We start from the raw sequence: 22,363 nt of genomic DNA, 5'->3' as shown, positions 1-22,363 counted from the left end.
ACTGTTGTCCATTTTGCTAACTCAATATGACAACAGGCCAGAGTGGAAATAAGGAGGGAATCGCTGTGGAACTAAAGGAAAAAAAAGACAATTTGAAAGGAGTAAATTATATGTAAAAACAGCAAGTTTTAACTGTGATGAGAACAGAATATTCTGGAAAAACATGCCAAAGCAAACTTCTTTCACAGCGCAGGGAAGAGCTACTCTCGCTCAGCAGCGTGTCTTTCAAGGCGCATACAAGGCCCCTCCCCTGCTCTCTTATTTGCTCCTTTCTTGAGTGAATTATATTTATATAGCGCTTTTTCTCTAGTGACTCAAAGCGCTTTACATAGTGAAACCCAATATCTAAGTTACATTTAAACCAGTGTGGGTGGCACTGCGAGCAGGTGGGTAAAGTGTCTTGCCCAAGGACACAACGGCAGTGACTAGGATGGCGGAAGCGGGCATCGAACCTGGAACCCTCAAGTTGCTGGCACGGCCACTCTACCAACCGAGCTATACCGCTCAAACTTCGCCAATGTTACAGTAAGTGATTTTACTGTTTTAAATGTTTATTTAAATGTTTATTATTGTAGCAATATGGTTGTTAAAGTTAAAGATTCTTGTGATTTCTGATCATTTGTGAGGGAACTATAGTGACTTTTGTTTATGTGCGCATGTTGGCAGAACGGCGCATACGGAGCACAACAGCTTGATGTTTTGGCTTGTTAAAGATAAAGTTGATTTATCCCCCCCTTATGTTTTTTTATATACAGTACTGCGTAGCATAGGCCTATTCAACATCGCCCAAATAGGCTTGATAAAACCATTCAAAATAGGGTTGAATGTATGCAGCATATGTGCCCCAGTGAAGCAGCAGTGGGGTGAATAGAAGACTACTCATTTAACCCTGGAAAAAAATTCAAATAAATTGGAAAAATCGGACATTTAACAATGACTGGACAACAGAGTATGAATGAATAAATGTGATTGTTTTCTGGCGGACCTTTTAAGCGACGGACACATTGATCCAGACAAGAAGCAACAATGGTAGAAATCCCAGCGTGTACGCTTCATCACAAACACAAGGCTGAAGCTTAGAGGTGACAGAGCTTTCGCCGCTGCTGCTCCCAAGCTCTGGAACGACCTACCTCTTAGTGTTAGACAAGCCTTCTCTATTCCTGTTTTTAAATCTCTCTTAAAAACATACTTTTATTCCATGGCTTTTAACACTGAGTGATATCCATCCTGCAATGGCGCCCCATAATACACCTGCTGTGAACCTGTTTTTATGTTTTATTTATTTAATTTATTTATTTTTTATCGTGTTCTGTTTGTGTTGTGTTTGCTCGGTTCTCGTATTATCTTTTAACCTGCCCATTGTACAGCACTTTGGCTACCCCTGTGGTAAATTTTAAATGTGCTTTATAAATAAAGTTGATTTGATCACGAAACTTGGTCAAACATTTGTAAGTAGATATAATTTGTGCATCAATATATTTACTTTGTTTTGTATTGACATTGCTGACTTCGTGATGTTTTTTGTGTTCGTGGTCATGGTGTTATTTTGTCTGAGAGTAACAATCAAATCTTGTTTAATACATGTATCGCTAAATTTGACCACTAGAGACCGACAACGCTAATTGTTATAAGTGACATGCAGTGTGTGCAATGTTTGGTGAGTGAATGTTTTGTAATTTCTATATGTGTAAACATTTGTAGTTTATTGTATGAATATATCAACACTAAACCTTAATTTTTATGTAAAATACACAATGGACATTATTTATGTGAAATACACAATGGACGTTATACTTTTGTTATGTTTATATTTTCAGTCTTACAAACCTAAATAAAGGAAAAAGTGTAAAGAAATAAAACTAAGGATGGAAAATAATTTAAAAGAAGGGACGTCGATCCTCAACAAAAACAGAAGCTTCTTTTTCTTCATGCTTTTAGCTAGCTGCACATGCTGGAAACGAGTAACGAGAGCAGAATAATGAATTTATTGACAGTTCCGTGTGAAAGCCGATATGTTTACTTTGCAATTAAGTAAACGCAGCCTCAAAAAAATATAACCTCCGGAGGCACTTTCTGACGAAACATCCACATTTCGAAGTCCGGCCACTAAGCCATCATGCTCGCTGCAGCAGATGCTAGATTCGTTGCTAGTCTTTTTAATGATAAAGAAAAGGTCACTAAAAGTCTGTAGACACTTGAAAATATCCATCCATCCATTTTCTACTGCTTGTCCCTATTGTGGTCGCAGGAGGGCTGGAGCCTATCCCAGCTGCACCTGGGCAGTAGACCCTGGACAAGTCGCCACCTCATTGCAGGGCCAGCAAAACAATATACCGGTAATACAAAATATATATGTTAATACATTTAATAACAGATTAAATGTATAATTTAATGTTGTCTGTAGGACAATGGATGGCTGGCTGTATATCATAACAAATTATATGACGACGTCATTGTAACCACGCCCTTAACCACCACAGGCATCTTGGCAATCTAGGGGAAGAAACCTTGTCATAATAATAAAAAGCGGCCCCAGTCAAGCTTTCCAATACATTGCAATGTGATGGTAACCGTTGTCACAAAGCAGTAAGTAAAAACTCACAGCCTAAAGCAGTTAGCATTTCTTACAATGTGGGAGGTCTTGACACTGTGCAAACACACTAATAGGCAGCACCTGAAGATGTGTGATGAGCATGCAGAGGGAGGAGGGAAATAATTGAGTGTTTTGTCAAACAGGTACATTTACTTTACAAACATGAGAAATTATCCAAGCAATGACATGTCTGCTGAATAACACGATTTCATTCGAGCAGGGATTAATAAACACAACGGTGACAGGAATTAATCCCTAATCCTTTAAAGCAGTTAACTCCCAAAAACCACCTTGGTGCCCATACAATTTTTTCTTAGCTGGTGAAAGTACACAGATAAGACGCAAGGTTCAAATGTGAAGACAGTACTCACCGTGGGACTCTCTTCCGGCTCCCTGACCAAACCCGTTATCGTAAGACTGTGTGGGGAAAACAATATTAAAAAAAAAACATTTGAAGACAAGACAACCTTCAGATGGAGAGTCTTGTGTGGCTGTGGAAAAACATCAGCTCATTAGAAATAAAGAGGCTCTTTTATTTGTGTCAATGCTTTGATGCCAAATCATATCCCCCTTTCCTGTTCACTTATATATTAAAGTAAAAATAGAGTTTTTTGTTTTATTTTTAATCGCCTGTGCAATTTATAAGACACACGCAAAAGCACACGTAAGTAATATAAAGTCACACCTTTGTAAAACACTGGAGTTTTTCCATCAAGGCCAATTATGCAAATTAGACATTTTCGTGTCTAGTTGTGTTTATCACATCATATACAACCTACAGCAGGGGTGTCCAAAGTGCAGCCCTGGGCCATGTAGCTATTAGCTCATTTTGTACCAGCCTATCATTCTAAAAATATTATTATGAGGGAAAACCATGCTAAGTGGAATAAAAGAGGAATCGGGTATAATGTAATATAATACCAGTAGGAATGGGAATTGACAAGATTTTTTATGATTTTACGATTCGATTCTGCTTAACGGTTTGTTCTTTATTGATTATCTTATCGATTCTCATTTGGATAAAAGGCTAGCAAAAAAGTTGACTAGCATCAACTTTGTTTAGTTTAGAAAAAAACCACGAGTATAAAACCACAACCCAGGGGTCTTGATGGGGTGCCACAAAAAGATATTTTGTTTTGAAAGTAACTAAAATAAATACTTTACTTCAGTAATAAACACAACAAAACATATATTATTCTGTGGCCAATGACAATAACAGAAAAATGTTAAGTAACATGTTTAACATTTTTCAAATAGAAATGACTTTTTTTTTCTTCAAAATGTAAATATAGTATAAATGCTAGTACACCTATGTCAGTCAAAGACAACTACAAGCAAGTCAAATCGAACTTTACACTATGCGATTTTTCAACGATCAACTATGATAATTAAACATTATTTTGCAGAAAATTAGGCTTATCTGCTTTTTTAGGAAGGATATACTTTATTTTTGACTAATCACGGTGTCTCCCGCAGTAGAGAGCGCCTCTTGAGACGGTGGCGTGCAAGCTGACGGTCAAATGCAGTCTCGTCATGTAATGCATTAGAAACAAGCATTTCACATTTACATTTCTAATAGCATGTTTTACATGATAGGCAGTGTTAGTTTGTTAGTTACTGCAGTGTTAACATTAAACGACGCGCTGACTTTGCCGCCGCTGTTGATGGGTGGCGATCGAAAACGCGTCATTCATTCAACGTTATAACATGCTGTGTCTGCTAATGTTTCTGGTAGTGTTTTCTCAATTTGATGCAATATCCACTTTGCAAGAAGTGCAAATTTCCCTGTTGTCTGCCTTTCTCGTGATTAATTCCAATGTTGGTGCTGCTGATCGGCGCCGTGCGTGGTGACGTCACGTGTGCCCATAAGTACTGATAAGGGAATCGTTGACAAAACTGTCAAATCGAAACCCAGGGAGTCTGTTCTCCACAAGAAGCGGTTTTCGATTCCCATCTTTAAAGAGAAGTTTAAATGTTAACGCTAATAACACAACGCAGAAATGCAGGCTATTATTTTACTTTAAAAAAATCTATATATTGCACTGAAAATTTAAAATACCAAAATGGACCCTGCATCCTTTGATTTTTCAGTGTGTGGCCCTCAGTGGAAAAAGTTTGGACACCCCTGACCCATAGTATACACAGCAGACATGAAAATTGAAAGGTTTAAAGACTGCTAAAAACTGTGTGTCAAATCTGATAAAATGCCAACATTGTGCTGAAAATAATTATGGTTAAAAAAAAAAAATTTAAAAAAAAAGACAGGACAGCAGGAAAGAAAGTTAGTGAAGAGTTGGCAAAAAAGTTGGAATAATAAATACATTTTAACAGGGCAAAATACAACCTAGTGGCTGGCTCTCATTACAAATCTGCTATTCTCTACAGTTCAGTAAATATCACCTCCAGCAACTATATAAGTAACTGTGGTCACAAGCAGTTGTCTAGAGGCTTGAGATGGAACTAATAAGATTCCTGCAAGACGAAAACGTCCAAATATTATAAGCGTTGATCCAAAAAGATTTTCAGCCATGATACGCTGCATCCATTACAAATGAGGTACATCTCGGCGCATGAACATGGAAAACCATCAGAGGTGAGACAATCAGGAAATTATATTTAAACTTTCACTGATCGCTGTCGATACGTCACAGCTCATTTAGATGGACTCACCAAGCTTCCTCGGATGTACTCGATGGCCTTTTGGATATCCATGCCCGACCAGTCGTCCAGCATGTAACAGATACTGGCGGCGCAGTAGATAAAGCGTATATCGTTTTCGCTTCCTTCTGGCACGGCGTAGAAACTTTAAAGGGGAAAGGATGACAATAAAATATACAATGACTGTAAAAACTAAAGGGCACACTTGAAAAACTTGGAAATGCAAATAATTCACAACATTTTGTTATGGAACACATAGATTTCCACGTTTTTTTCCCTCTGGTTGAGAAAAGAAGGCAGATCCAATAAGGATTTGGATATCAAATATGGTTCTTTTCCCATAAACAATGCCTTTGTAAGTCCTTGCCTTATATTTTTTTTATATCAAAGGGCAAGAAATATATTCACAATTACATATTAATTATATAAAATTTCATTTCAGTAAGTAATATTTATAAATGTTGTATATTTATAAATATGTACATATTACAATTACCTATATTAGGTAATTATATTAATTTTGTGTTTATTAAAAAGTTAAATAATCAGAATTTAAATAATACAATAGTAAAAAAATACAGTACAGGCCAAAAGTTTGGACACACCTCATTCAATGCGTTTTCTTTATTTTCATGACTATTTACAGTGTAGATTGTCACTGAAGGCATCAAAACTATGAATGTGGTACTCAACACAAAAAGGTGAAATAACTCAAAATCTGTTTTATATTCTAGTTTCTTCCAAATAGCCCCCCTTTGCTCTGATTACTGTTTTGCACACTCTTGGCATTCTCTGGATGACGGTAGTCACCTGAAATGGTTTTCACTTCACGAGTGTCATAGTTTTGATGCCCTCAGTGACAATCTACATTGTAAATAGTCATGAAAATAAAGAAAACTCATTGAAATGAGAAGGTGTGTCCAAACGTTTGGCCTGTACTACATGTTGCTCTCCTGCCACCAAAATCAGATATTTCAGGGCCAAAGTTAAACATTTTATATGCAAAATAAATAAACAATGTGGGGAAAAAAATAACATTTTGAGGTTGTATCAGTACATATAGTATGTCCATGAAAAAAGCAAAGTACAGCATATAACTGACAGGATGGTCGGTCCTAGGGCTGCAGCTATCGATTAGTTTAGTAGTTTGTTCAATGAATCGAGAAATCGGATAAAAAACACATTTCATACTGTAGCTCAATGCGTATTTAAAAAAAAAATCTGCTCTGCATAACTTATTTTTTCTTCTAATAAATGCACATCAACATTTTTTTCTTTAAAAAACTCTCTGTGTGCCATCATAGAGATCAACGCAGCCCTACATCACCGCTCTCGTGAGCATATTTAAAGCTCCGGGCACTCCATGTGGTCCAGACTTTATCCATTTTTATTAGTTTTGCTTATTAAACAAAACAAAATATAAATGGAAACCTTTTTTCTATTCAAATTAATCGATCAACAGAGATGAATGATTTACACTGCAAAAACTGAAATCTAAGTAATATTAAATATCTCAAATAAGGGTGATATTTGCTTATTTTCTGTCTGATAAAATAATTCTTCTCACTAAGCAGATTTTATGTTAGAGTGTTTTACTTGTTTTAAGGGTTTGGGTCCTAAATGATCTCAGTAAGATATTACAGCTTGTTGCTGAGATTTGATGACCTATATTGAGTAAAACATGCTTGAAACTAGAATATCAACTGTTGCAAAGCTGTGTCATCAACACTCACAAGTATAAAACTACTTTTTTAAAGTAATAATTTCTTATTTCAAGCATGAAAAAAAAAAAAAAAAAGACTTTGACACAATTGTGTCTCATAATTAAAACAGATGACAGCCAAATGGACTTTGCTATTTTATTTTCAATGAAAAAAGAGAAAATACGTAAACGGACAGTTAATATTTAAACATTTAACATGTGACATTTCAAACTATTTTGAACAGAAATAGTTCATGCACATTCAGGTAAATTATTCAAAACTACAATAAAAAAAATTTGGCTGGGGGCCGGGCTGTGTGTGTGTGTGTATATATATATATATATATACACAGTATATATTCCTCGCGCACTAATTGACTGAAAGAGCACGCACTTGGCGCGATGATGTCTTGTTATCGATGGAAAAATGCATTTTTAGACAATATGATTTAAGGCTGAAACGACGCGTCGACGTAGTCGACGTCATCGGTTACGTAAATACGTCGACGCCGTTTTTGTGCGTCGAAGCGTCGCATATTTACGTCACACTACCGTCATGGCGGACCGCAAAGCAGACGATCAAAGCAGACGATGCGAGCGGTGCGAGCGAGGGGGAAAAGCATGCCAAACGTGGTCAAAAGTGTGGGAGTATTTCAATAAACGGCCTAATAATGTTGTTGTATGCACACTGTGTCGAGCGTAAATGGCCTATCATAGCAGCACAACGGCTATGAACGAACATTTGAAAAGAAAACCATCAACTAGTCAATCGTCCGCGCGAGCATACGTTGTCATCATTACACAAAAACATTAATGTGTCATTTGTATCTGCTAGGGGTGTAACGGTACGTGTTTTGTATTGAACCGTTTCGGTACGGGGCTTTCGGTTCGGCACGGGGGTGTACCGAACGAGTTTGTAAGCTAAAGCTAACTTTAGCTGCTAAAGTCTTAACAAGCTGCTTCGCTCCTCTGCGTCTGTCTCAGCACGCAGCATTGTCCCACCCACACAACCATCTGATTGGTACACACGCAGCATTGTCCCACCCACACAACCATCTGATTGGTACACACGAAGCATTATCAGCCAATCAGCAGTGTGTATTCAGAGCGCATGTAGTCAGCGCTTCAGCGTGGAGCAGATAGGTGTTTAGCAGGTGAGCATCAGGCAGCGGACTCTCCCCAAATGATAATAAACACCTCCCAGTCAACTACTAGTAACATCACTATGAGCCCGTTGACCTTCTAGAAATATAAACTGCAGCTCAGCTCACTCGCAGTCCTGGCTTGAGGTGAAGGCTAATTACCTCTCAGTTTCAGCCACATCGACCCCTTCTGAGCGCCTATTTTCAGCTGCTGGGAATATTGTAAAGAAGAAAAGAACCAAACATGTAGACATGCTAACCTTTCTTCATTACAACTGTTAGACACTCACTGGAATGAGTAGAATTGGTTATTGTGTACTGTGTTGGACTGGATGTTTATTTTGCACATTTTAAAAGCAATACTTAATGTTTACAGTGCTCCAGAATATTTAGATTGGCACTTTTTTGTATTGGATGTTTATCTTTATTTTTGCACATTTTAGCAAATAAGCAATACTTTCACTTTTGTTGAAATGTTTACACTGTTGTTACAGAATATTTCGTTTTGCACTTTTTTGTATTGGATGTTTATCTTTATTTTTGCACATTTTAAAGCAAAATAAGCAATACTTTTTCTTTTGAAATGCTTATACTATTGCAGAATATTAAGATTTGCACTGGATGTTGACTTTTATATTTGCACATTAAAAAGCAAATAAGCTACTTTTAATTTTGTTAAATGTTAAAAGTTTTAAATGTTTACATTTGACAGAATATTTAGTCATGTTGTTGTCAATGTTGACTGAGTGGCCATACTTCTTTTTTTTTGTAAATAAAAGCCGTGCCTTTTGAAAAAACGGGCCTACATTTATTTTTTCATCTTCATTTGAATAAAAAAATAATCGGTAAAAGGAAAAATAATCTATAGATTAATCGGAAAAATAATCTATAGATTAACCGATTAATCGAAAAAATAATCTATAGATTAATCGATAGAAAAATAATCGTTAGCTGCAGCCTTAATATGATTTACCTGAGCGGCTAGTAGACCCCGAGAGTAACAAGCTGTTGCCTTTCCATTAAGAAAAAGAAATTAGTTTTTAGTGTGAGTTTGCTGGTTTCAAGAAATGTAATACCGCGCGCATATCATTATGTCAAGATAATGGCACTAGCATTTACTTCATTTAAGAAAATGTTTCAACATATTGAGCAAAAAGGTCTCTTTTTTTTTTTTCAACCAAGAAAAGTGCACTTGTTATTAGTGAGAATATACTTATTTTAAGGTATTTTTGGGTTCATTGAAGTTAGCTAATTTGACTTGTTTTGGAAAGTCTTGACAAGCCAAATTTTCTTGTTCTATTGGCAGATAATTTTGCTTAGTTCAAATAAAATACCCCTCATTTTTGTTTGTTTTTTTCTTGTTTTTGAACACTGACTTTTTGCAGTGTACTGTTGAATACATTATGTTTGTGTCTCCAACCTGCCGTCGTCCAGCTGCAGCACCCTGAGACCTGCCAGACAGGCCTGTTTGTTGACTCGGCTCAGGTCGTCTCCCAGTATTAGCAAAGAGCACAGTCCAGTGTAGGTCATGGCTACGTGGCCGCTGTCGTACGGATGGAGCACACCGGGGCCCTGGAAAATAATAAATACACAGAAGTTGTGGGACTATATATATATTCAACACAGAACCATGTGTAATGGTATTTAAGGTGCAATCAATGTAGACATTAGACGCAATGGCAACAAATGGGGCACATTGACACCGATTGGGACAGACTGTACCTCGGTGTTGCATGGAATTCCGATGTGTGATGATCCTCGAAAGCCGCAGCGACTGAGGTTAGATTCTGAATAAAGATAAGCAAGGGTAAAGTCAAGTGAAATTGAAACTATTTTGCTCTGCAGCAACATCAATCAATCAATCAAAGTGTATTTATATAGCCCTCAGTGTTTCCCATAAACTGCCAAGATACCTGTGGCGGTGGGGGCGTGGCTATGGGCGTGGTCACCATGACATCATCGAGTAATTTGCACAATTTACTACAATGATGTGATTTTCATTAAAAAGGCTCAAAAAATGTATACTTACTAATTAATAATAACATATTTGTTTTAAACGTCCATCCATCCATCCATCCATTTTACAATATAATTACAACACTTTATGTACATATTTATATACAGATTTGAACAATAAGTTATTCACTGAAATACATTTATTAATTGTGGTTCTTACAAAAAATATATCTTATAAAATATAAAAGCTAAAATGTCTCTTAAAGCTCTGCCCCTTTAATTAGTGCATACTAAATAATTTAACTTTAGCCTACTACTACAACCATATTATTTACCAGCAACATAAAGTGAAACAGAGGCAGAGGTGTCCTGCCACAGTCAGTAACAAATAAACAGAAAACAGTAGTGGTCAAATACAAATAAGGCAACAAGAGAAGTATCCTACACTTCTCTTTTGTAAAGTAAATCTGAACAGCCTATATGGGCATCTACATCAACTATATGATTTGCCTGAGAAGCTGGACAGGACAAAAAAAAATAAAAAAATAAAAAAAATCTATTTGTCGCGGACGTAATTCTTTCGTGGCGGGCCGCCACAAATAAATGAATGTGTGGGAAACACTGGCCCTTAATCACAAGTGTCTCAAAGGGCTGCACAAGCCACAACGACATCCTCTGCTCAGATCCCACATCAGCAACATGTTGGCGCCGCTGTAGTGGCTTCTGGTTGTAGGAGCTCTAGGCTCTAATGTGCCCTCTTTGTGTTCACCTGTTTTCACATGTTTTTTGCCTTTTCATGTGACCTTTTTTGTCTGCTCATGGCCATGTTTGCACCGGAGATCAACTGCTGGCTCTCTGCCACACCGGAGTCCGTCTGCAGAGACTGGGGGAGATGCGCACGAAAAAACGGGGCTGAGCCAGTGTTGAGCGTCGGAATAGACGAGCTTCACGTCGCCCTGGCTGGATGATAATGTATCGGACACTTTTCGGTCTCCCTGGACAGTATGAATAGCACCACTGACGTGGCAGCTGGTTGCATCAGCTATGTGCTCTTCGATGTATTTTATGACATTTATTCCATACCATGAATTGATTAACGTGGACCCCGACTTAAACAAGTTGAAAAACTTATTCGGGTGTTACCATTTAGTGGTCAATTGTACGGAATATGTACTGTACTGTGCAATCTACTAATAAAAGTCTCAATCAATCTCAATCAATCAATCAATTCATTCATTTTCTACCGCTTGTCCCTTTTGGGGTCGCGGAGGTTGCTGGAGCCTATCTCAGCTGCATTCGGGCGGTAGGCGCGGTACACCCTGGACAAGTCGCCACCTCATCGCAGGCCCAACACAGATAACAATAATAATAATAATAATTAGCTTTATTGTCTCCGAGGAGAAATGGGTCTTGGACATCAAGACACAACGTTTTACATACATACATACACTACCGTTCAAAAGTTTGGGGTCACATTAAAATGTCCTTATTTTTCAATGAAGATAACTTTAAACTAGTCTTAACTTTAAAGAAATACACTCTATACATTGCTAATGTGGTAAATGACTATTCTAGCTGCAAACGTCTGGTTTTTGGTGCAATATCTACATAGGTGTATAGAGGCCCATTTCCAGCAACTATCACTCCAGTGTTCTAATGGTACAATGTGTTTGCTCATTGGCTCAGAAGGCTAATTGATGATTAGAAAACCCTTGTGCAATCATGTTCACGCATCTGAAAACAGTTTAGCTCGTTACAGAAGCTACAAAACTGACCTTCCTTTGAGCAGATTGAGTTTCTGGAGCATCACATTTGTGGGGTCAATTAAGTGCTCAAAATGGCCAGAAAAAGAGAACTTTCATCTGAAACGCGACAGTCTATTCTTGTTCTTAGAAATGAAGGCTATTCCACAAAATTGTTTGGGTGACCCCAAACTTTTGAACGGTAGTGTACATACATACATACAATTCATCCGACAATACAGTGACGACAGTGAACAGTGCACATTACACTCCGCCCGTATTGCACTATCCCAATATTGCACTCCTTATTATTGCATCCGGTTATTACAGTAGTTTTCTGTTAAGTGCTTTGATTGCCAGTGGGACAAAGGAAAATCTATACCTGTTGAGTTTGTATGTTGCTGTTCTGTACCGTTTACCATTGGGCAACAACCCAATTTCACCATGAAGTATGGTGTGAGTCACAGGTGATTTCAAGACCCTGCTTCCTCATAGTCTTGTCGATAATTTCTTGAAAGGAACAAGGGGGCTGCATGACAATTATTTTACCAGCCCTCTTTTTGATGAGGTTTTGAAGTTGAGGTTTGAGTTTGACGGACAGATTTCCAAACCATGTGGAGATACCATAACGAATGACAGATTCAAGGTTTGCCTTATAAAACGACATTATGATGTTGCTTGTCACACCGAGATAGACAACATTCACATTCACATTCACACACTAGGGCCAATTTAGTGTTGCCAATCAACCTATCCCAAGGTGCATGTCTTTGGAAGCCGGAGTACCCTGAGGGAACCCACGCAGTCATGGGTCAAACTCCACACAGAAAGACCCCGAGCACGGGGATCGAACCCAGGACCTTAGTATTGTGAGGCACATGCACTATCCCCTGTTCCACCGTGCTGCCTTTCTATGTCATTTAATGTTTCTCTCTTGTTTTCATGTAGTTTACCTTGTTTTTGTGTACCTTTTGTATCTGCACTACAACCACATAATTTTCCCATTGTGGGATAAATAAAATATATCCTATCACAGGAGCGTTGCTGCCACCTAGTGGCTATCACCAGAAGGGCAACATGATATATTACTATAATGTCACCTCCTTATTTTGAAAAATACACCTAAAGTGCCCATACAAAACTGCTCTCTGCAGTAAATATTGGGCTATGCAGCTTCCCTGGGTTTGAATCACTTTACAGTATGCAAATGGTGGATGTGGAAGATTTTTGGAGCATTTCATATCAATTTATGCTCTCCATCAGTGGTACCCAACCACCGGTATGTGACGCATTTGCTACCGGGCCGCACAGAGACATTAAATAATTTATAACCGACCGCATTTTCCCCTACTTAACTTTGGCCAGTCCCCCCAGACACACCAATAAGCTTGTTTATAGATGTATTATAAAACTCCTAATAGGAAGTCGCCATTTGCTATATTTGTTACATCTTTGTTACATGGGACAATGCACATTGATAAACATAAAAAATTTAAAGGTACCAAATCGTAGCCAAAAGCTAGGTTCCATCTAGCTAGGTTGATGACATAATATCAAGAGTAGATCAGGAACAAAGTGACCATAGGAGTTAACGTGCATAAGGCAGATGGAGAAGTACTAAATTGTTGCATATAATAATTGTGCTAAAGGAAAAAAAATACATATATCCTTTGGCATAGTAAGTTAAAGTGCTGCTATTATTGCACATCATCCCATCAGATAGTAAAGCCAAAACAAAGCCTACTACTAGCAAAAAAAATAGTCAATGGAGAGCTTTTTTGCAAAGGGAAAAGGCCACGGGCTCCCACTAATTGAATGTTATGGTGACTTTATTCATGCATTAATTTTTCGAGCACTAATTTGCTATATCTTTCTGCCACACGTGGAAGGCCGGTCCGTGGAAAAAATGCACATCTCCTTTGGCCTAGTAAGTAAAAGTGCTGCTATTATTGCACATCATCCCATCAGATACTAAAGCTAAAACAACACCTACTACTTTTTGCAAAGGGAAAAGACCAGGGGCTCCCACTAATTAGACTGACAATACGTCCTCTTTTCCCCGGACATGTCCTCTTTTGCGGGTGCTGTCCGGGCGGAGTTTCTTAAATGCCTCAAACGTCCGGCATTTTGAGTTAGGGTTGCGTGTATTTTCAATGTACGTTCAAGGTTAAGAAGGGGTTAAAAACAAAACAAATTGTGAAGGTGTGCGCAGCAGCATCCGTGAGGGAGGGGCAGAGACAGAGAGAGCGAGAGAGTTATGATAAACGCGCATGCATCGCCAGGCTCTGCTTTTTATCGATAGATTTATCAGATTTAATTTTTTATTATCTATAGCAGGGGTGTCAAAAGTGTGCACCGTAGGCCATTTGCGGCCCACAGCTAATGTTTTAAAGGCCCACGTCACATTCTAAAAATACTATTAAAATAAACAAAAACATAACAAAAGTGAAATAAAAAAGCTTAAAAGGTTAAATGTAATTTAGAAAAAGTTGCAATGTTGACTAATTAAAACAGAGCAGTTTTTTTTTCTTTCAAACTGTCATTGCTCAAAACATAATATTGAATCAAAATCAATGTTATTATGAATTATTGACCTATCCAAGGTTCAGATTACTTCACATCAAATATTCCACTTTGAAAAATATTTTTGGTGGAAGATTTTGCATATTTTGTGTTTGTCATTAAAAACATAGTTTTGTTTGACAAAAAAGGGCGGAAAACAAACAAACCAAAAAAAACAACATAAAAAAAACTAAAACATTTTGAAATGAGGGATAGATCTGAAGTTGATGTAGACTCCAGAGATTTAAGCGTTAAATATAAAATGTATGTATGCCCTGGCACACCATTATCATCATTACATGACCGAAGCAAAACGCTTTTTACACTTTTATACTGAAATAAATACACCTACAATTTATTAAATAAAAACATAGAAAAAACTACCAGCAGCGGTAAAGTTCAGATCCATGAAGGAAAGAAGAAAGTGAATGAATGTTTATAACTGAATACATTTACATATGTATACAAATTTGTTTTCTTTTTTTAATGAATTAACGTTTATGACAACCTTTTTCCAAAACACAATATAGAATGTGAGATATAACAGGATAATGCATACGTTCATAATTTTTTTCCAAAACGCTTACAAAAAAGTGGCACCCCAAAAATTGACTGTGGGACCCCATTTTGAAAATTCCTAGCGCCAACACTGCTGTCAACAGAGGACAAAAAAATGCTTTATTTAAATAAATATATTATTTATAAAGCAAGTTTGAGTATCATTGGCAAATGTTCACCTAGTCCCGGCCTTGGCACGCATATATGTGTCCTCTTTTTGGGATTTCAGAATATGGTCAGCCTACCACTAATTGAATGTTATGGTGAGTTTTCTCACGCATTCATTTTTCATGCACTTATTTGCTATATCTTTCTGCCACACGTGGAAGGCCGGTCCGTGAATATAATACCTACATTAAATTGGTCCCTGGTGCAAAAAAAAAGGCTCTACATTATTGCTCCCGTTTGTGCACATGCGTGGTAGCATGGGACTCACGGTCTTCTGTGGGTAGGACCTGCAAGGAGTAGATCCACTCAATAGTGACCTTGCTGTCGATGACATTCAAGGAATCGAGAACATCGAGACCAGACAGGGCAAAAAATAGGATAGTCAACCTGAAAGAAGAAGAGCTGCTGTGATTATAACAACAACAAACAAACAAAAACACCACACACGAGCAAAGACTACAAGTGGTTAGCAGGATTTAGCTAGTTTGAGACTAAAAACATTTGACTTAATTGTATTGGTATTACCTTTAGAGTAGGGCTGCAACTAATAACTAATTTGATTATCGATTAATCTGTCGATTATTACTTCGATTAATCGGTTAATAATCGGCTAAAAGAGACAAACTACATTTCTATCCTTTCCAGTATTTTATTGAAAAAAAACCAGCATACTGGCACCATACTTATTTTGATTATTGTTTCTCAGCTGTTTGTGAATGTTGCAGCTTATAAATAAAGGTTTATAAAAAAAAAATAAAAAAAATAATAAAAAGTAGCCTCTGCGCATGCGCATAGCATATATCCAACGAATCGATGACTAAATTAATCGCCAACTATTTTAATAATCGATTTAATCGATTAGTTGTTGCAGCCCTACTTTAGACTAACGTTCTATTCCTGTGCAGTTAAAACACAAAAACAAAACGTCGACATTTAGTCATGACACGTTCAATTCCCCTGTTGCTGCACTACAAATGTCACAACTTCACTAGAAAAATGTTAGCAACACATGCTAAGTAGCCCTGCAGCTTTTACATTTAAGGAAAAACAAGGCTATAAATAAAATAGATAGCCTGGACTTGTGGGGCTCACCTGGTTGTCTCCAAGGAGGCGTATCTTTCTGGTAAAACCTGGAGAGTTCTCTGAAAGAAGCGTACATGCCTGTCTCTTAGAAAGTCTATCTGCTCTAATTCGTCAGTGAGGCTCTCCTCCTCCGCCATCTTTGTTTCCGCAATGCGATGGTCGTTTCCGGTCCTATTTATCAAAATAAGAGAAAGGCTGTAGTTTGTTTGTGTACGGAAGTAGAGTGTAAAATTATTTTGTCAATTGGATTTGTACAGGAATTTCCATTCCCTTTCCAAATAATATATATATATATATATTCGAACGAATAATAAGGACAATGTCAAATTGCTTTTTATAAAACAAAAAGTCATGATAATGAATGTAACAGCAACTATTACACAAAACTAGGGATGTCCGATAATATTTTTTTTGCCGACATCCGATATTGTCCAACTCTTAATTACCGATACCAATATCAACCGATACCGATATATACAGTCGTGGAATGAACACATTATTACGCATAATTTGGACAACCAGGTATGGTGAAGATAAGGTCCTTTTTTTGAAAAAAATAAATTACAAAATAAAATAAGAAATAAATTAAAAACATTTTGTCCATTTTCATTTTTTTTCCCATTTATTTATTTATTTCAGGAAATAACATAAAAAAGTACAACATTGACAACACATAATAATATAAATTAATATAGTGCAAAAGGTACTGTATAGTATGTAATGCATGATTGTCCAGTTTTGCCTGAAAGGGAGAGGGAAGAAGATAATTTATTTAATCCCACCCCCAGTTCTCCATTCAGTGATTATTCACATGAGTTTCACTCTTACTTTGTTCAAGGATTATAATACAGATGTTATGTCATAGTGACATTACCACAGGTAACAGTAATTATTACACTGTAACAATAATTTGTATCAACAATGTAGGAATAATGAATATACCAACAATGGTAATAGACAACATAGCAATAATGGTAAGGAAACATTCTTGAATAAAAAATAAAGTAAAACAATATAAAAACAGTTACATAGAAACTAGTAATTAATGAAAATGAGTATCAATCAATCAATCAATCAATGTTTATTTATATAGCCCTAAATCACAAGTGTCTCAAAGGGCTGCACAAGCCACAACGACATCCTCGGTACAGAGCCCACATACGGGCAAGGAAAAACTCACCCCAGTGGGACGTCGATGTGAATGACTATGAGAAACCTTGGAGAGGACCGCATATGTGGGTAACCCCTAAAATTAAATGTTAAAGGTTAGTACTATTAGTGGACCAGCAGCACGCACAATCATGTGTGCTTACGGACTGTATCCCTTGCAGACTGTATTGATATATATTGATATATAATGTAGGAACCAGAATATTAATAACAGAAAGAAACAACCCTTTTGTTTGAATGAGTGTAAATGGGGGAGGGAGGTTTTTTGGGGTTGGTGCAATAATTGTAAGTGTATCTTGTGTTTTTTATGTTGATTTAATAAAAATAAAAAAAACACCAAAAAAAACGATACCGATAATAAAAAAAACGATACCGATAATTTCCGACATTACATTTTTTAAAGCATTTATCGACATCTCTACACAAAACTAAATATAAATATTATTTATACATTTAGAATAATAGTTGTGGGTCCACGCTGGAATTGAGACAGTTCAAAAGTGAAACCATTTTGAGTGTGTGTAGCTTTAATCATAGACATTTTATAAGTAAACGCAGCAGTGGCTGCTGTGACGCGAGAAATTCGGCCGCCATCTTGAAGTGGTGATGAGGAGCCGGCGAGCAGCCTAAACTGACGGTTGACAGGTAGAAAACAAAGATGCCGGGCTGGTGTTCAGCGTTGTCCTGCTCAAATGAGCAAACTAGATGGACTGATGTTTGCTGTTCATAAACAAGCTCTCCGGACACATATTACATTTGGAACATCACGAAAAAGTCACCTTTGCACCTTTAATTGTACCTTTAATGAGGTTTTGACTGACATCTTGCGTATTACAAAAGTAAGGAACACTTAAGTCGTCACAGACCTTGTCTCCACCTGGGAACAGCTCCACAACAAAAAAAGAAAAAAGCAACTTGAAGTGTTCGCTGTTGCAACATTCAGACAGAATCCCAGCTCAAACTGGATTACAGCGCTACAAACACAAAGCGACATGTTAAACAACATGAGACCTGTGAAACATGTGGAAAACAGCTTCTCCTCTAGAAGATCAGACACTCTTTATTCTCTCCTCCCATCCCTTGGTGGGCTTGACCAGCCTGGAAGGGTCTCTGCTGACGTGACAGTCCACCTACGTGAGCAACAACACGATGAAAGCAAATATTCAGCCAAAGAGCACACCTTTCAGCGCTCACTGACTTTCTCCTTCAGCTTCATCATAATCCTCTCCTGCCTTTCCTCTTCCTCCTTTTGCTTCTGCAGTTTCTCCTGACGCTTCGCTTGGACTCGGTCCAGATCCTGCAGTTAGAAAAACAAAATGCATGTATGTGCAAATACAAATACATGATCAACGATCTACCCTTTTAATGAGGTGCTTGATGCTTTTGGTTGCCTCCTTCCTCCTCTCCATCTCTCTCTCTTCCTGCTCTTTTCTGATCTTATCTTCCTCTGCTCTCCTGATCTTGTCTTCCTCCGCTCTCCTGATCCTCTCTTCTTTCGCTCTCCTGATCTTCTCTTCCCCCGCTCTCCTGATCTTCTCTTCCTCCGCTCTCCTGATCTTCTCCTCCTCCTCCTCCTCCTCCTCTCCTCTTCTCCCCTCTACTTGCTCCTCTGAGGTCATCTTTGCCTCCAGCTGATGACGACACTCCACCTGATGAATCATTTGTCCAAAAGTAGTTGTTCCTTTGGAGTTTGTGTGCTGAAGGCGTACCTTTGCCGTTCTGTTCTTTTGGATGAGCGCTGCTCGCCTCTGCTTCTCCTGCTCCTCTTTCCTTGTCTTGGCCTCCTTCCACCGCTCCAGACTCTGAGCAGCCAGCTTCTTCTCTTCCTCGCTTCTAAAAAAAAAACCCCACAAAAAACAATCTCCTGCTACCTGCTAAAGTGTCACTTTTCAGACAAGCAATTTTTCCTCCTACTCTTACTTGCTTTGCTGGTTCTTTACGTCTTTCTTCTTCCTCTCAGCATCTACTGTTTCCGCCTGCTTCTGTATCCTGCTTTGACGTTCCAGTTCCTTCTTACTCCTCCACCTTTGGATCGCCTGCAAAATAAAAAAATACAAAAAATCATGAAAGAAACTGACTGAAAGCACAATATGTCCAAAGGACATAGTAAAGTTTACTATGTGTTGCAATGAATTGTTGCAGACAACCGCAACGTATCCCGTTGATTGTGTATGATATACAGTAATGCACTTTATGTACATAACGCTTTTAAGAAGCTACTCAAAAATATTTTACAAAAGAACAACCAATAAACTGTTGAAGGGCATATCAACATAACAATAGACAGCAGAGGGAAAATACTAGATTATTAAATGAAGAGGTGTGTTTTTAGCAAGTCTTTTGAACAGTGTAGTGTTCAGACATGTGCAGGGAGAGCGTTCAAAGAAGGAGAGAGCAGCAATGGAGGAGACTCGGTCCCCCTAGGTTGGGATATATTGTGCATCTTAATAATCTTAATAAATTAAGATAGTGTGCAAAAGTTATTTCAGTTCCAACCAATTTGTTTTTGAGGTTCATTTGCTGATTAGAGGGCTATCGAGTACTTTAAAATCTTGAACTTTTTACCAATGTTTCCCATCCTATGAGATTCTACATTTAGATTTACTGTATTTGATTATTGAACATTTGACATGTACATATGAGATTGTAGGCAACTTCCATCTCCAGTCTTGGTTAGTCAGAATATAAATGAAGAACAAACATATTCAAAACATAGTACACTGAATAACTATATTGAAAAATACTGAATTTATAGCTACAAACTATATTAATTATGAAGAAAAACATTGTGTGTGTGTGTGTGTGTGTGCGCGTGTGTGTGTGAAATAAGATACAATATGAAGAGTTTCACTTTTTATGTGATATGCACAGCCCGCCACCGTTAAAAAATAACAAGTTAACTAATGTGATTTTTTACAGAATATGATTGCATTAATCATGTATATAATATACACAGATTAATCACGCAATTGATTTTGAGCTCCTTTGCCTTCGTTTGGTTTGGTTTAAAAGTATTTCAAACATGTATGCAATTACAAGTGATACATCATACACCGGTATTTAACATATTTTCATTTCTCTTTATAACATGTTTCAAAAGGAGTAGGTAGAAAGAAGCCAAGCTTATTTTACAAACCCTATTACAAATTCATAGCAAGTTAGTAGCAGCACATATATTCCCTTTCTGTTCTCATTTCTCAACACAATTTACATCAATGAAATAGAACAGATCTCTTAATAAATGTATAGTTGACCACAAATCGTTACCTGAAAGGCGGAGTTAATTGGTATAAGGTCAGTGATCAGATCAATGCATGTCAGTACAAAGAAAAGTGAGGTGTGAATTAAAGTGAAACATTCTTTTAAAAGTGTTCCTGTATGACATTCTGACAATAAAATTGCATTTGTGCCCAAACATTTTAGTCTTTTATCAATGAATTTAAAATATGCATGCGAGAAATAACCTGTGATTAATCATGAATACTCCTGATTAAAAGTGTGAATAATCTGACTAATATTTATCATTTGTGACAAAGGCAATTTTATTAACAGAATGTCATCAAGGAACATGTTCTAGATGATTCACTTGAATGCACATCATTTATTTGCTCAAAACTTGCTAACAGTTTTATTTAAAATCCAGTCCAGTGTTTATTTTGAAATTAAGTTTACAAGCAAGCACACCCGTAAATCTCCTCACTCATCTTTGCCTTGACGTATGCATTGACCTTATCACTGACTGTGTAACAACCCGTGCAGCCTTCCAGGAAACCATCCCCGAATAAGGTAAAGGAGATGACAGGTGTGTTTTTCCACTGACCTCTCTCCTCTTGTCCTGCAGATGAATCAACTCCAGGAGCCACCTCTCGTGTTCCTCAATCTCCTCCTGACTTTTACCGGGCAGAAAGACTTTGGCCTCTTTCCTGAAGGATGCTTGGCCTCCGTGCTTGGTCCACACCTGTCCACCAAGAACTGTTTCGATCCAACTAAAGGCTCAGCAAAGGAAAGTGAGGCTCCAAGCCATGTCCTACCTTGAGGAAGGCTTGGTGATCGTACCCCTCCCAACTGCCATAGACGCCTCCTGTCTTCTGGAGGAAGGCTTCCAAAGCTCGGACCTCTAAGGGGAGATCTCTGACCAAGGCTTTGCTCTTTTTGGGGAAGACAAGAACTGATGTGTTGCGTGTTTCTGCACTCTGCAGTGGACATTCGTGTTTTGCGCAACAGGGCTACTTCTTGCCTGAAATGTGTAACCGTGACAAAATAGTCACAGGTTCTCTGGAGGTTATGAACTTCTATAGATCTGTTGTTGGGTCTCATTAAGATTATGTAGATGTACTTAATGTTGAAATAGGCTATTTAAAAATAGCAGATAGAAATGAGAGATGATATGACCATCACAAACTCACAGTTGTAACTGTGGAGGGTTTGGAGTCCGACGTCATGGTTATACTCCAGTTTTCAATCTTCTTCTCGTAAGCTGCAACCTCCTGATTACACGTCCTCTCTTCCTTCAAAAGCTCTCCAAAGCTTTTGGAGCAACACAGACACAAAAGCAGCAAATTGTCATATACATTACTGGATTCAGTAAAAAGGTTTGGAATTGTGTATAAGCCAGGCAATATGTGATTTGTTGGGGTTTATAAAACAATGTCTGCCATACCAACTAGCTTGTTCTTATTTTTGTAGTGTTTTTAAAAGGGGGTTTGGTAACACACAATGGGAGGATACTGAAAACAACACATTTATCCAGTGTCCTCTGTGGTGGACATACTAGGTGTCAGAAAAATTGTATGTAAATTTAAAAAAAACTTTCCGTTCTCTAAGTTCCCAATGAACAGACAAGAGGTTGTCTTTGTTGCACCAAGCAAAGGCTTGGAAAATTCCATTGTGTACGATGGGAGGAGACGGGATGGGGGTTATCTATTGTCATCCAAGACCTGCCCAAGCTGAATCCAGGACCAGCCCAAGCCCGAGGCATATTTTTCTTTTGTGTTAATGTGACCGAAAACAATGACTGTTTACATACTCC

General features: G+C 37.8%; 2 protein-coding genes across 3 annotated transcripts in view; both read right to left on the bottom strand.

Moving 5' to 3' along the window:
- pggt1b (protein geranylgeranyltransferase type I, beta subunit) overlaps window positions 1-16,302 on the bottom strand; it is a 41,020-nt gene extending 24,718 nt beyond the window's left edge. The window contains exons 1-6 of the mRNA XM_062025896.1: window positions 16,174-16,302; window positions 15,350-15,468; window positions 9,818-9,882; window positions 9,516-9,667; window positions 5,264-5,396; window positions 2,965-3,010 (exon numbers count right to left, since the gene is read on the bottom strand). Of these exons, the coding sequence (XP_061881880.1) occupies window positions 2,965-3,010; window positions 5,264-5,396; window positions 9,516-9,667; window positions 9,818-9,882; window positions 15,350-15,468; window positions 16,174-16,301 (643 nt within the window). The 5' untranslated portion in view covers window position 16,302. The remainder of the gene's footprint in view (window positions 1-2,964; window positions 3,011-5,263; window positions 5,397-9,515; window positions 9,668-9,817; window positions 9,883-15,349; window positions 15,469-16,173) is intronic.
- Window positions 16,303-18,089: 1,787 nt separating this feature from the next.
- Window positions 18,090-22,363, bottom strand: part of LOC133632054 (coiled-coil domain-containing protein 112) — a 12,782-nt gene continuing 8,508 nt past the window's right edge. The window contains exons 6-13 of one of the 2 annotated variants that reach the window (XM_062024296.1): window positions 21,741-21,861; window positions 21,366-21,482; window positions 21,155-21,292; window positions 19,255-19,370; window positions 19,044-19,167; window positions 18,693-18,983; window positions 18,533-18,631; window positions 18,090-18,464 (exon numbers count right to left, since the gene is read on the bottom strand). In XM_062024296.1, coding sequence (XP_061880280.1) covers window positions 18,384-18,464; window positions 18,533-18,631; window positions 18,693-18,983; window positions 19,044-19,167; window positions 19,255-19,370; window positions 21,155-21,292; window positions 21,366-21,482; window positions 21,741-21,861 — 1,087 coding nt within the window. In that variant the 3' untranslated portion in view covers window positions 18,090-18,383. The remainder of the gene's footprint in view (window positions 18,465-18,532; window positions 18,632-18,692; window positions 18,984-19,043; window positions 19,168-19,254; window positions 19,371-21,154; window positions 21,293-21,365; window positions 21,483-21,740; window positions 21,862-22,363) is intronic. The other variant, XM_062024297.1, reaches the window with a different exon arrangement.

Source organism: Entelurus aequoreus, linkage group LG17, assembly GCF_033978785.1.
Source record: "Entelurus aequoreus isolate RoL-2023_Sb linkage group LG17, RoL_Eaeq_v1.1, whole genome shotgun sequence".
NCBI classification, from domain to species: domain Eukaryota; kingdom Metazoa; phylum Chordata; class Actinopteri; order Syngnathiformes; family Syngnathidae; genus Entelurus; species Entelurus aequoreus.
The sequence above is the reverse complement of the archived record's forward strand: the minus strand, read 5'-3'. Positions and strand labels throughout refer to the sequence as shown.